The 14,847-nt window shown below is 33.3% G+C and overlaps 1 protein-coding gene across 3 annotated transcripts in view; it reads right to left on the reverse strand.

Annotated features, from left to right (window-relative positions):
- Positions 1 to 3,140: 3,140 nt before the first annotated feature.
- The window catches only part of itchb (itchy E3 ubiquitin protein ligase b), a 35,305-nt gene continuing 23,598 nt past the window's right edge, over positions 3,141 to 14,847 (reverse strand). For all 3 annotated transcript variants that reach the window (XM_016231394.1, XM_016231393.1, XM_016231392.1), the window contains exons 15-24: positions 13,245 to 13,316; positions 12,962 to 13,050; positions 9,745 to 9,904; positions 9,446 to 9,579; positions 8,175 to 8,315; positions 6,767 to 6,887; positions 6,419 to 6,523; positions 6,229 to 6,325; positions 4,665 to 4,737; positions 3,141 to 3,822 (exon numbers count right to left, since the gene is read on the reverse strand). In XM_016231394.1, coding sequence (XP_016086880.1) covers positions 3,723 to 3,822; positions 4,665 to 4,737; positions 6,229 to 6,325; positions 6,419 to 6,523; positions 6,767 to 6,887; positions 8,175 to 8,315; positions 9,446 to 9,579; positions 9,745 to 9,904; positions 12,962 to 13,050; positions 13,245 to 13,316 — 1,092 coding nt within the window. In that variant the 3' untranslated portion in view covers positions 3,141 to 3,722. The remainder of the gene's footprint in view (positions 3,823 to 4,664; positions 4,738 to 6,228; positions 6,326 to 6,418; positions 6,524 to 6,766; positions 6,888 to 8,174; positions 8,316 to 9,445; positions 9,580 to 9,744; positions 9,905 to 12,961; positions 13,051 to 13,244; positions 13,317 to 14,847) is intronic.

Consider the following 14,847-nt stretch of genomic DNA (forward strand, 5'->3'; position numbering starts at 1 on the left):
CTTGGATGGCCTGAGGGTGAGTAAACTAACAGCACATTTTCATTTTTGGTGAACTCTATCTTTAACATGCAACTAGTGGAATTAACGAGTCATTACAACCTCAACGAAACAACATCTTTTGTTATTTCCTCAGACACAGGAGACGGATCTCCTGCCGCGGAGCCTGATGAACGTGGAGAAACCGAAGAGGAGGACGAGGATAATGACGGCCAGGCGCAGCAGGATGAAGAACGTGAGCAGATGAGAGGAGAGGAGGAAGAGGAAGAGAGGAGCGAGACGAGACTGGATCACATGCAGGAAGACGACAGCGCCGTCAGACTGCTGTCTGAACCCATGTGCTTCCAGACGGGCGACTGATGAACATTTTACAAACGTGCATCACACAGTTTACATGGCGTCGGCTTTCAGTCGTTTTTAAAAGCAGAAATTATGATTTCCTTCATTGTTAAGGGTTCAGATCCCTGTTGCTGATCTTTAATATTTGATTTGTTTTATATTAAAACATTATTATAAGCTGATTTCTTTTTTTCTTGCATTTGTTGAGATGAACTCAGACTGTAACCTAATCGATACAGTTTCAAATAAATATTAATCTGAATTTCTGCACATTTGCAGTACAATTATTATGTATTGTCCATAAATATGTATGATATATATTTATAATGCTTGTCCATAAATCATGCAATTTATGGGATGTGGGCCAAAAACATTATAAAGCAATGTTGTAATTGTTAACAAAAAGTAAAACTAATAATCATTTTCTGTAAAAATAAAATAAAAGTATTAGATGAAAAACTTCAACATATTCTTTTTCATTTAGTTGCCAAGGCAACATTTCTAATTTAATATTTTCTATGTTTAAGTACTACCATTACTAAAACAAAAACTGAAATAAAAAAAGCTAAAAAAGAAATAAACAAACTATTAAACCATTTTATTAGATTAAATAATATTAGATGCAAAACTTAATTTCCCTTAGTTGCCAAAGCAACATTTCTCATTTAAATGTTTTGTAAGTACTAAAATGACAAACTAAAACTGAAATAAAAAATGAAGCTAAAATTAAGTATTAAACATAATAAAAAATAAACTAAAAATAATTTTCAGTAAAAAAAACAAAACAATAAAATGTAAATATTTGATGAAAACCTTCCCTTTAAGCTTATTTTAGTTGCCAAAGCAACATTTCTAATTTTATATTTTTTAGGTTTTTATTTATTTTTTTCTAATTTATTTTTTTTAATTGCTAAAACTGAAATAAAAACAAATTAAAAAGAAAAGAAATATTAAAAAAAACTTTAAAATCTTTTTTTTGTAATATATATATTAAAAATTAAAATAAAATATAAACAGATGAAAAATGTAAGTTGTATTTTGACACCTTAAGTGTATTTATTTCAGTTAGTTGTCCAGTTTTTTTAAATGTTTTTTTTGTCCATTAAAATGCAACGCTTTGTGAGGTTTTATGCCAGAAGCGTTGTTTTTAAGATGTTAAAAGCAGTTCAACTTTTGCAATAAAATGTCTGGAAACCCCTGCATTTGTTCAGTTTAGTTTGATTGTACCTCATCCATGAGGATTTAATGCGAATGCTAAATATTTTGCATTACAAACAGCATCCAGGTCTCAAAAACACCAGACATTTTCCCATAGAGTTATTTATTCAGCTGCTGAACATCTTTTCACATTTGACTATACATACAAATCAACGCTAGTAAATAAACTCGGAAACGACCATGAAAGAGGCCGCTTCTACTTTATACTAAAATCATCTGATTAATCTGAAGAGAGAGGAGAGTATTCACACCATGTACAGGATTCAGTTCATACACAGAGTTAAAATGGTTTGGTTTTCATGGATCAGTTGGGAAAAAAAGAAGTCAAAATGAGAGCCGGATCACATATAAACCATCGTCCCGAGGATTTCACTGGTTAAAATCTCATTCAAACAGGGTAAATTGGATTAAAAATAGCTGTTTAAATAAATATTTGATGTTGATTTATTTTCTGAAAATCTAAAAGATCCTCCCTGACACCCTTAAACAGTCATCCAAATGAGTCTTCATATTATTACCCATAATGCAATGCGCTGAACCACAGCTATACGCTTTATAGCAGGGCTTTTGGGCTCCTCCAGTGGTTTAGACTAGAATCACTTCAAATAATTCATGAAACATCGATCTGAACAGCCCAAGAGCTTCCCAGAATACCTTAAAAGCTGCGTTTAAAGCAGCCGCCCTATAGAACTAGAGCGGTACCTGTGAAAAATACTGCTCTCTCCCAAATTTATGCCCCAAATAAACTCACATTATCGCTTCAGGGATTCAAGGCCAGCGCCGTGTCTGAAAGTGACACAATTTCAGTTCATTTCAGAGAAATCATTTAGTAATGTGAATCTGTGCTCGAGGACCAGAGTGTGAAATCAGTGTCATTTTTTATCATTTTAGAAATGTCAACGCCATGTTTCACCTCAAAACACACAAATTATATATATATATATATATATATAGTTACATATAAAAAACCTATTAAAATATATAATGTATAAAAAAATTTTTTTTATTAAAATATAAAATAATTAAATATTTAGAATCAGTTTTATACATATTTTATGTGTATATACGTTTATATATATTTATGTATGTAATATTTAGGAAATATATTACTTTTTAAATTATGTATATATACATATGTAATATTTTAATAAAATGTATCTTTTAATATATATTTTCAATAGTTGTTTTATATGTAACTCATATCTATATACTGTATGTATAGGTACGTATGTATGAAAACAAAATATACTCTGCATAAAGACCATTACATTACAATATTTTGCACTGCAACAATATTTTCATGAAAATCAAAGATTTTACAAATTTACATCAGCATAATGTAAAAAAGCTTTCATTTCTATTAAAAAAACATTCTGCTGTAATTGAATTATTTAATAACTGTATTAGTTTGGTTAAAGGTTATTCTTTTTTTGTTTAGATCAGCACAAGTTAAATTCACTACAAGACAATTAAAAGTATATATATATATACTGTATTTTTCACTTAACAGTTACAAGAACAAGTGGAAAACACATTTTTTCAACATTATAATAATGAGAATTTGAAAAAATATGTTTGTCATGAATATGTTTTAATTTTAAAGTCACAATGCAAAATACTTTAATTGTCCTTATATTTTTGCAAAATATACTTTCTAAATGATTTGGGGATGAAACTGGCCAGTTCTTGACAGTTTGAATGAATATTTTAGGTCAGTTGTGCAATAAGCCATCAGGTTCTCACCTGTCGAGTGCTACACTTTAATAACTCAGTTTGTTTGGATGACAGTGAGGAAAGAAGGCACAAGGAGACCCGTCGTAGGGTTTGTGAACATAAAAGCACACATTCACAGCGCTCTGGTGACTCTTCAGAGAGTCTGCTCTTTCTTCTGGAGTCGTGGAGAACAGCACTCGCTGGATTGATCACATGTAGAAACGTCAGTCACGTATATATGACACGCTTGCATAAAGCCTCTTCAACTCACAGGGATACAGAAATTAATACCCCCATTTTCCCATAATGCACCTGTGTGTCAGATCATCGGTCTGTCCTCTCACTGAAACTAGTGTGCATGAGATCTGGATGTCCTCTGTTTGTGCGCGTGTGTGTGTGTGTGTGTGTGTGTGTGTGTGTGTGTGTGTGTGTGTGAGAGAGTGAGCGAGAGCGTCTCACTCCTGACCGAAACCTTCCGTCTCCTCAATAGCAAACATCAGCTTCTCCTTCAGCTGCTCGTAACTGCGGTACGCCGGCAGATCCAGACGATTAAAACTGGAACAGGAAGAAAACAAGAGCAGTTACAGGTTTAATATCCACATTTGCACTCAATGACTGCTATATATACACTGACTGCTGCATTACAGATGAATATTATTGATTTTAAGATGATTATTATAGGCAGTGTACAAGAATGAATACAAAACAAAAAAAACTGTATATGAAGCTCTAAGAGTGTCACATAAATTTATCAATTTATGACTTTCACAATAAATATTTAAATGAATTAAAATATTAGATGTTTAACAATTATTTATTAATATTAAAAATATAAACAATTGTATTTTTTATTTTATTTATTGCCATTTATTTACATTTCTTTAATGAACTGAATCATTTGATGAATTAATTGAATAATTATTGATTAAAAAATAATTCATCAAATGATTCAATTCATTTAAAAAAAATGTGTTAAATATGATAAACAATAACAAAATTAGTAATTAATAATAATAATAATAATAATAATAACAACCATTATTATTATATATTGTTAACTATTGTTAGTATTAAATAAATATAAATACTAATTATTATTGATATTATCATCATCATTAAATAAAAATTATTATTATTATTAAAAAAAGTTATTGCCTATTAACCCATTTGCCAAATCATTAAAAAATATGTATTTAGAGAGTTGACAAAGATGCAACGATTGGATTGCTATTTTAAAATATGCCTCAACTGACACAAGTTACATCCGTACTTATACAGCTCAAGCTTAAATACACAGAAATAAATAACAAAAGGATTTCATAACAGATAATATCAAGAGAAATGTGAACAGATCTTTAGAGATGAATATAATGTCTGTATGAAGTGAGATTATGTACCATGTGTGACTGCGAGGAAGCCAGTTCTCCTTCCCAACCTTCTCGATGCAGAACTTCTGCGGTCCATTACTCCCTGAAACGAACACATGACAAACGTCACCCTCGAGCAACATGATCTCTGCACTGAAATATATCTTTATAGAGATCTTATTTAGAGTAAACCAACAGGACCAAGAGCAGCGTTCTGTGACCTACTGCAAAATGTCCTAAAGACACAGAACTGTACCTAGAGACAACATGAAACTGATGTGATTTACATTCTCCATAAATGTTTTTCATCATAATCAAGCCTCTGAAAAAGCTTTTTTTTTCTCTGCTGACATAACCATGGCTATGTGGGCAGAACAAAATAATATTAAACCAATCATATCAAAACACCTAACGCCCATGATCCAGTCAAATTCTGGTTGCTTCCAACATTATGTCCCAGTCATTATTCTGGTTAAGGCAAGAAACTACAGGTCAATCCAATGTTTGTTTGTTTTTCTTGTGAACTGGTCAATTTTGTGATTTTGGGCTATTTTGCTTCCATAATATGTCTTCTTTGAAAGAAAAAAATCCAAAATACAGATTTAAGTGTTTATTTTATTGTATTGTATCAATTTGCGTATGTAGATTTCAATTTCAAAACATATCTTTAAAAGTTTTTTCTCCACTTCAGCAGCACTTACAAACACCAAACTTAGCAGTTTTATTCCTATCTATATTCTGACGGTTTTTACTGAAGGGTTTGTTGATATATCATTCACACCGATTTATATACCATATTTAAAAGAAAACATGCTAACTTGTTTCTATATTATCTTTTTCTGTTACTTTCATACTGTCTGCCAAATTTCATAGGTATTTTGTGAAAACAGAATCTTTTTACAGACTCGTGAAAAGAAAACATATAAAATAAGTGTTTATTTTTTAACACTATCTATTTGGGTCTGTAAATTTAAATTACTATTCATTACTTTAAAAGTTTTTTCTCCACTTCAGCAGCACTTACATTCACTAAACTTAGCAGTTTTATTCCCATCTATATTCTGAAGGTTTTTACTGAGCGGTTTGTTGATATATCATTCACACTGATTTATATAACATTTTATTCCTAAAACATGATGAAAATTGATTTTTTTTTCTGGGTGTTGACAGAATTTTCTGATTTATGGACTGATAAAAAGAGAAATCCAAAATCCCCTCTATAAAAACCTTTGACTCTAATATGTCAACAGAATCAAACAAGCATTTTGAACCTGACCTTATCCAGTGTTCAGATTTATCTTCTGCAATTGTTTAATCAGATAATGCCTCATTTGCACATTTAAACAAAACATTTCAGAAAGCTTGTAATACAAAATAACTGTCTTAATGTACTGTGAGTAATCACCGGGGAAAGTATGGTGATGCCTATTAGTTAAATATTTTTACCCTATTCACTTGTAGTGTCTTGCCTTAATGCTATAATACGTCACATTATGGTAGTTAAATGCATAGTGCATGCTGTTTCATGTTGTTATGTAAATAAAAACTGATCTGAATCCAAAATAAATTCCACGTGAGCTTCACAGTAACTCACCCATCAGGTCTGCAAAGCCTCCGACAGGCAGACGGCAGGTACCTGTGACGAACTGCAACAGTCTCATGCGCTTCTCATTGTCCATTTCTTTAATAAACTACAGAGAAAAGAGAGAGTGTCTTATAACTTGGTGCAATCTAAACCATTAATAATTTCAAATTATTTACTGATGAGATTATTGCGTGATTACCTGCCAGAACCACAGGATCTGTTTACTGGTGGAGGTGTAATGTCTGTAAATGCTGTTTCTCTGCCAGTCATTTAGATCTATTTCTTGCATCCCACACAACATCACCTAGAACACACAAAAACATGGTTGATTACAGAATAGATGCAACAGTATTTAAATAAGATGACATTTGATTCTGCAAGCTTAGGAATGTACAGTTAAAGCATTTGCACATATATCCGAATGTCAGTGCATCTTGTTACGCAATGCAATGACATTTAGATATGCTTAAGTGCGACTCAAGTGCACACATATTTTGAGGCAGCTCTATACGTGGGACTTGATGGATTTTATATCAGCGTCTCTCACCTCCAGCTCTTTGGCATCGAAATACTGCAGGTACTGCTGCGGAAGAATCTCATTAAATCCTTCAAAAAAGGCTTGAGTCTGTTCCTCAACACCACGAGACAGACGCCACTCCGCCACCAGCCTGAACACACACAACAGGACATTTACAACCAACACACACTGAACAACACCTGAGGAGGCATTTTAGGGCACAGAGGGTCCGTCCCAATCTCTAGTGTGCTGCCTCACTGTCTAGCTTCTAAGACGGCATCTTACCAATACAGAACATGGTTTGAAATGCACTTTATGGGAAGCTAACATTTCTGTGTTGATCTACAAGTATTTTGTTAACCTTTTTACATCCATTTAGCATATAATCTTGTTTCAACATTTTTAACGATGAAACAACATATAATAAACAAAATCCAAGTTGTTTCGGTACTGGAAAAAAAAATGCATTATTTTAAATACAATTTAATTTATTAAAATAAATGCATTACATGCAAACTAATTCTATATATATATATATATATATACACACACACACACACACACACACGTGTATATATATACATATAATTTATATTATTTAATTTATTCATTTAAAATATTGATATTTATAATATTTTATGGGACCCTGGACCACAAAACCAGTCATAAGGGTAAATTTTTTGAAATTGAGATTTATACATCATCTGAAAGATAAACTTTCCGCTGATGTATGGTTTGTTAGGATCGGACAATATTTGGTCGAGAAACAACTATTTGAAAATCTGGAATCTGAGGGTGCAAAAAAAATCTAAATATTGAGAAAATCACCTTTAAAGTTGTCCAAATGAAGTTCTTAGCAATGCATATTACTAATCAAAAATTAAGTTTTAATATATTTACGGTAAGAAATTTACAAAATATTTTCATGGAACATGATCTTTACTCAATATCCTAATGATTTTTGGCATAAAAGAAAAATCGATAATTTTAACCCATACAATGTATTTTTGGCTATTGCTACAAATATACCCCAGCGACTTAACACTGCTTTTGTGCTGCAGGGTCACATATATACATATAGATATGAATTCATATATACAATGCAAAATGTCAAAATTAGATATCTTCGAGGCAGCATAATTTTGCTGTCTACTGTTTGGTATGGCCTAAAATTGTTCCCTAGATAGGCAGCTCACTAAGCTTTGGAACAGACCTAGTGTAACAGCACTGAAATGAGGGAAATGGAAAACCAGACAGAGCCCCTTCTTTATAATACATCACTGGACTTTGACAAGTAAAATTAATATAATCCTATGTAATAACAACAACATCACCAGTGCTAAAGGATCTAGAAGCTTTGTGTGTCAGTCTGGGGTCTGGCTTTATTTAGCATCAAAAGTGTTTCATTATGAGACTGTGAGACGGGGCTGAGTGGCACCTGATGTACTCCTCCTTGTTCTCCTCTGTGACCTGGATGTTCCCGCCGTCCGGCTTCAGCTCATGAGTCGACACCTCACCCAGGATCTCCTTATCCACCGAGAAAAACATCTCCAGCCCGCACTCCTCGATGTTATTATCCCTGACACAACACACACAGACAGTCAGAGAGGCATTCACGACTGAAATCAATCGCTCTGAGCTGCATTTCAGACGCAAGGATTTAGATTCACTCCACACTAGGGCTGCCCTCGACTAAAGATTTTTCTAGTCGACTAGTAGTCGTTTATTTTTAGCCATTAGTCGACTAATCGCACGTTTATATTAATAAACCATATAATTCATAATAATGAGCCTTTCATTGCCTATAGCCTATCAGCGCACACATAAAGCATGCCACAGTGCACCGGCAGAAGTAATGATTATGAATGTGTCAGGGAAAACACAGCCAGAAGATTGCCTTAACATTATAATAATTCATTGATAAACTACTGTTTTCTGTATTTTCGGCAGCAGTGATGAAGTCGGCGACACTGACTCATCATCTACAAAATTACTCACTTCTTTTTTTGAAGACTAGTAAAATTTCACTTAAGATTTTGTTCCCACAGTAATAAATAATTAATAAAATAATAATTTGCTATTTATTAAGATTTTTATCTGAAGGCCTAATTGCATAACACTTACATAAACAATGCGCCTTTACTCTGAAATTTAAAGTGGACTATATTTACATATTTATTATTATTAATAATAATACATTCGTATTTAGTTATTTATTTTTGTAAAGAAAAATATAAAAATAATATATATTTATATGAATGTGTATACATACATACATACACACAATATATATATATATATATATTTTTTTTTTACATTATAATTACTATATCATTATAATTTATAATCATTATAATTAATTAATTATTAATTTAGGCCAATAGAATACATAATAATTTGTGTAATGTATATATGATACATTTAAAAATATATGTATTTCATATATAAATTTAAAAAACAATTTTATATATATATATATATATACAATAATAATATAATAATATAATTTAAAAAAACATTGTTTCATTTTTTTTGTTTTGTTGTGTTTTTTATTGTTAAAACAAGTACCCAAAAAGTACTATGGTATTCTTTAAAGTACCTTAGAGTACGATATGGTATATATTGTGGTACCATGGTGCCACATGTCTTTACTGCTTTACACTTAATCGTAATGAATATTCATGAGCTCAGTAAAGCTGGTAAACTGACTTGATCCAGATGAGGGAGTTGTAAAACTCCGGGTCGATGGACTCCAGGTCTTTCAGAGTCAAGGGCTTGTTCAGGATGCGCTTATAGAACGGCAGTGAGAAGCCCGTATCGATAAATTTCCCATGAAACAAGGCCTGCAGGAAGCACAAAGAATAAATGTTAAACAGGCATCATAGAGATTTTTGCCATTATAATGTTCATGAATGTCCAAATCCAGTTAAGAAACAGGAACAGTTGTTTAATATCGCACCATTTGGAATACAATATGACATTGACCAAATATGGCAAGACAGCATTACCATGGCGATGAAGCGTCCAATGAACCGGAAGTATTTGAGGTGGTCGGGGTTGATGTAGGAGGCGGGGTTTATCTGGAGGCAGTAGTTGTCTTTGCCAGCGTATTCAAACAGGCAGTACATGGGGTTCAACACCTCGTGAGATAACAGGAAGAACCATTCCCTGCACAAAACACACAACACACTTCATTTCACAGCATTACATGAGGTTTACTGTACACTGGATGCAAGCCATGCAATCTGACACATCAACACTAAATCACTCCTAAATAACTTAAAACCACTGCACCAGAGCTCGAGAGGCCTGAACAATTTGGGAAAACGTTTTTCTTTCCTTTGCATGTTCACATTTGGGTTTACTCTTTATAGGAACCGACTCAAACCTCTTTCAGTAACCATAAAATACTATACTACTAATAAGAGTTTTTATTCATATTTTGAATCAGTTTTTATTTTTATATTTTGTTTTCATGTAAACTTTTGTTTTTGTCATTTATAGTAGTTTTTGCTTTATATATAAATATTTCAATTTTAGTTTTAGTTATTTTCAAGTTAAACTAAATTAAAATGAGAAATGCTGCCTTGGCAACTAGCTGAAATAAAAAAGGCTTTTATGCTTTATTTTGTATGCTTTTATGTTTTTCTTTTATTATATTTTAGTTAACATTCATTTCAAGTAATGAACATTTTTTTTATTTATGGTTTTAATTTTAGTTTCAGTTTTAGTTATCTATAATAATAGAGCCCATTCACGCTGTTTCTGACCAGGGGTCCGTTCTTCGTACGTCGCTAACTCAGTTAGCTGGATGTGATTGTTGATGATTTGGCTTGATCTTGGATTGTTTGGTTCTTTCGAAGCTCATCCCGGAGTTACTGTCATAGCAAGAGGTCCGTAAGCTTAAACCTGCTCGGGAGCAGCTTATTTCATGTAAACAGGATTAGATGGCATCTTTTTAAGCAGAATTGATACTTAAAATCTGTCCCAGCTACTGCTACTTTATTACAAGAGTACCCCTCTAATCCAGGGACAATAATTTAAAATAATAATCATTTAAAAAATAATTGAAAGATAATATAATAATGTTGTGTAGTCTTTAATACTATAGACACAGCCAGTTTTACTCACTGAAAGATTTATTCCTCATAAAATTATTACTTCATAATTGTATTGGAGTCTTACACACATGCTGTACAGATAATGTAGAGTCGTGCATTAATTTGAGTGCTGACAGATATTATAGGAGTGGCTTGATGGAGCGCAGGAGATGCAGATAACATGATCTTCACCCATAAGAAACTTTAATTAATGCTGTCACGTAACAAATCTGTTCAAGTATAAAATTTAATGAATTGTTAATTACTACATTGAAATAAAAATGTAAAGCCTGTACAAATATTAGAAGTCGTGAATATAAATAATTGGGAGTCATGTAAAAAATGTAAATAGAATAAAAAAAGTGAACATTTCATTTATCTATTATAACATTTATGTAGTTTTGTTCGCTTGGCTGTTTCCTTATAAAAGTCCAAAAATGTGTCAAGTTTTTCGTCAGGTGTCTTTATTAATTAGATGATGTCATTACATTGCTGTCTTGCCGCCAGCCAATCACTGCATTGCTGATCGTGGTTTCGAGTATCGATGCATAGCCCCTTTTAAACCAACCCATGAACGCGCCATTATCTCAGATAACTCAATCCAGCCAGACTAATCATCAACAACAGCTGCGTTCGAAGAACTGAATTAGCCAGATCCTGATTAGCGCGATGATATCATCCTGGATGTGACATTTCATCTCGGATGTAATAAGCGACGTACAAAGAACGGGCCCCAGTTCTATAAAATATGACTACAATATAATAAAAACAGTAATAATTGTGATTTTATTGTGATATTAAATAATATATTAAATAAAACAAGAAATATATTCTAATATTGTACCTGTAGTAATATAAAAATTAAAAAAATCAAGTATTTAATACAAAAACGTTTATAGTACAACTGTAAAATTACTAATACTATGTCTTAATTTTCTTCATTTTTTGAACAGTAAACAAATGAGCTTGTATTTCGACGGCTTGTATGTGCTGATGGTTTCAGAGCACATATATTTAATGAATTAAATTCCTGTCTGTGCAATCTGACAATCGCATTAAGCTAGGGCTGTGCATTTAATCGAAAAACAACGATTATGAAAATACAATAATCGCGATAAAACGATTATTACGCCCCCATTCCGCCCCCTTTTCCAGCGCTACGCTTTCGTTCCTCCATAAAAAGCCCAATTTCTCGTGCAAATCATGTAACGTGACTTTTGCAAAATGGGATGTGCTTGATTTATATAAGTATATGTATTCATGTTTTTAAAAGCGCTAAAGAGAACTTGCACTGCTCCTCAGGAAGATATATGCGCTCAGAGACAGAACAGAACACAGACATGTAAAGTCATCTTTTAGCTCAAGGTGCGCGCCTAAACGGTCAAATATACGCAAGCATGTGTTAAAATGCGGTGCTTGGTGATTATTCATGTATGAACGTAAAGAGTTGAGAATGAAAATACGCGTGTAATGGTAAACTGGATCCGTGTGGCTCTTAAAGTGACAGCGGGCTATTTTCCGGCTGCGAAGGTGTGCTTAATATTAATCAAACAACAAAAGACAAATTCAAAATCACACACTGCTCTTGAGTGAAGGACTTATGTAGCTTTAATAAAAAACAAAAAAAAGTGTAATTCTTAGTGAAGACTATGCTGTTTAATTTGACATTTGATTATTCATTTCTGTAGTAATTATCTATAAAAAAAACATTAAAGCACAGTTTGTTTCATTTGTATCTTTTTTATTCTATTGTATTTGTCCTTTGCTTTTTTATTACTGACAGTTTAATTATTATCAATAACTTTGAGGACTTTTCGTTTGTTTGAAATTCCGCTGGTCTCTACAATGTAGATGTCATAGCAACCTTATTTACAGGAAATATATATATTTGATATGTATCACTATCTTTAAATAAATCACTCATATAAAGTTTTGGTCATATGGCCCCCTCATAATCGTGTTAAATAATCGTGATTACAATATTGGCCAAAATAATCGTGATTATGATTTTTGCCATAATCGAGCAGCCCTACATTAAGCCATATTTTGATATATCATGCAGCCGTCCTCTAGAATGCTTTGATCTGGTCTTTATTCTCTAGAAAGATTGAAATATGAAGCTTGCCTGGCCACGCCTCCATAGTCAAGCCCCTCCTCCCCGGGGAAGATGATCCACAGCCTGCGCCGGAGATCCTGAGCGCTGAAACTCATGATCTGCAGGGAGACACCAGAACAACCTCCTTTCACATCTCAGAGACTCCAAACCATGCAGATGTCTGACGTGTTTAAAGACATTTACAGGCTCCATGCTATATCTCTGATCTGGTTTTTAAATGCTGGAGCTACTAGCAGAAAAACACCATGGTATAACGATGGTCATGGGTTATTTTGAAGTTAGACTGCAGTACCTGCTGGAACGAGTCTTCAAACAGTGTTTTGCGGCTGACGTTGATCTTTATGTGCTGTGGCATCGCTAATTGCTATATTGAAAAATTTAAAACAAAAATTCATTGTTAAAAAGATCATTTAAATACAACGGAAGAAGTTACAACATCCATTTTGGATCCATATTGAAAATTTACATTACCCTCTGGCCATCCAAGATGTAGATGATCAGATTTGGAGAAATGTAGCATTGCATCAGTGTCTCAGCAATGGATGCTCTGGAGTGAATGGGTGCCGTCAGAATGAGAGTTCAAACAGCTGATAAAAACATCACAATAATCCACACCACTCCAGTCTAGGGCTGTCAAAAAAAAAAAAGTGCATTTCGAATATTCGTCGAATTTTAGGTCTGCGTCAGCCGTCAGGCAGCCTATCAGTGGCGCACGAAATGCGACGACGATGTAAGTGTCATTGCTTTTGTTAGCCTATCCAGTTGAAGCCACTAGATGCGGCGCTGCTACGTTGTTCTTTCAATATATTGCGGAAAATGAGAACATCAGTGTGGAGATGTTGTTGTTTACGTCAAAACTGAAACCAAGCCGTTCACACAGAACGCATATTTATCACATTTTCTAGAGGGATGTCTATCACCGCTGCACTCGCATCTCGCACAAGAGAGCGGCATGTTTAGAAAGCCATGTAAAATTAATGTAAGTTCAACTTTTAAAAAACATCAAGACTTTATGGCGGTTTTTCCCCATCCCACTGCATCTCATGTTTTTAAATGAAGACAGTAGCCAACTCTTTGTGATTGCTTTTCGGTCCTTTGTATTAAACTATACATGCATGCATGGTGCTGTTTTTTTTTCTAATTATTTAAGTAACTGGTTTATAAACATTATTTTAAACATTATGCACTTTTTTTTCCCCAAAGATAGTCGTGTTATTTTATTACGCTTTGAAGAAACGTGCATAATATTTTGCTCGATGCGCCCTCTTGTGGCCTCAGGAGAAAAGCCAAAAGCTTTTTTTCCCCCTAACTGAAATTATGCCTTTTAAATTCGAATATAATTCAAATTTTGATCATATTTAAGTAGAAAATTCTAATTTAGTTTTTCAGTCATTTTGACAGCCCTACTTAGTCCATCGGTTAACATCTTGTGAAGCCAAAATCTAAGAAAAAAATCCATCAAAGACGTTTTTAAACTGTAATAATAACAGTAATAATCCATAACAATGCTTCCTCCTGTGGAAAAAGTCCATCTCCTGTTGTCTCTCTAAATCCACACACATATTTGTTTAGAGCTGTTTTGGACAGTAAACGGTGTTTGATCTGTGCAGATTTCTCTCCTGATTGAGAAAAGAAGACTTTTTCACTGGAGAAAACAATATTATGGATAGAGGGCTTGTATTTTAGCCAGAAGTGATGGTTTGAAGTTAAAAACGTCTTAATGATTTATTTGTTTCTTACAAACATGCCGCTTTTGGTTTCTCCAGATGTTAACTGATGGACTGGAGTGGTGTGGATTACTTGTGGATTATTGTGATGTTTTTATCAGCTGTTTGGACTCTCATTCTGACGGCACCCATTCACTGCAGAGCATCCATTGCTGAGACACTGATGCA

Source organism: Sinocyclocheilus grahami, unplaced genomic scaffold, assembly GCF_001515645.1.
Source record: "Sinocyclocheilus grahami isolate Dianchi unplaced genomic scaffold, SAMN03320097.WGS_v1.1 scaffold389.1, whole genome shotgun sequence".
Taxonomy (NCBI): Eukaryota; Metazoa; Chordata; class Actinopteri; order Cypriniformes; family Cyprinidae; genus Sinocyclocheilus; species Sinocyclocheilus grahami.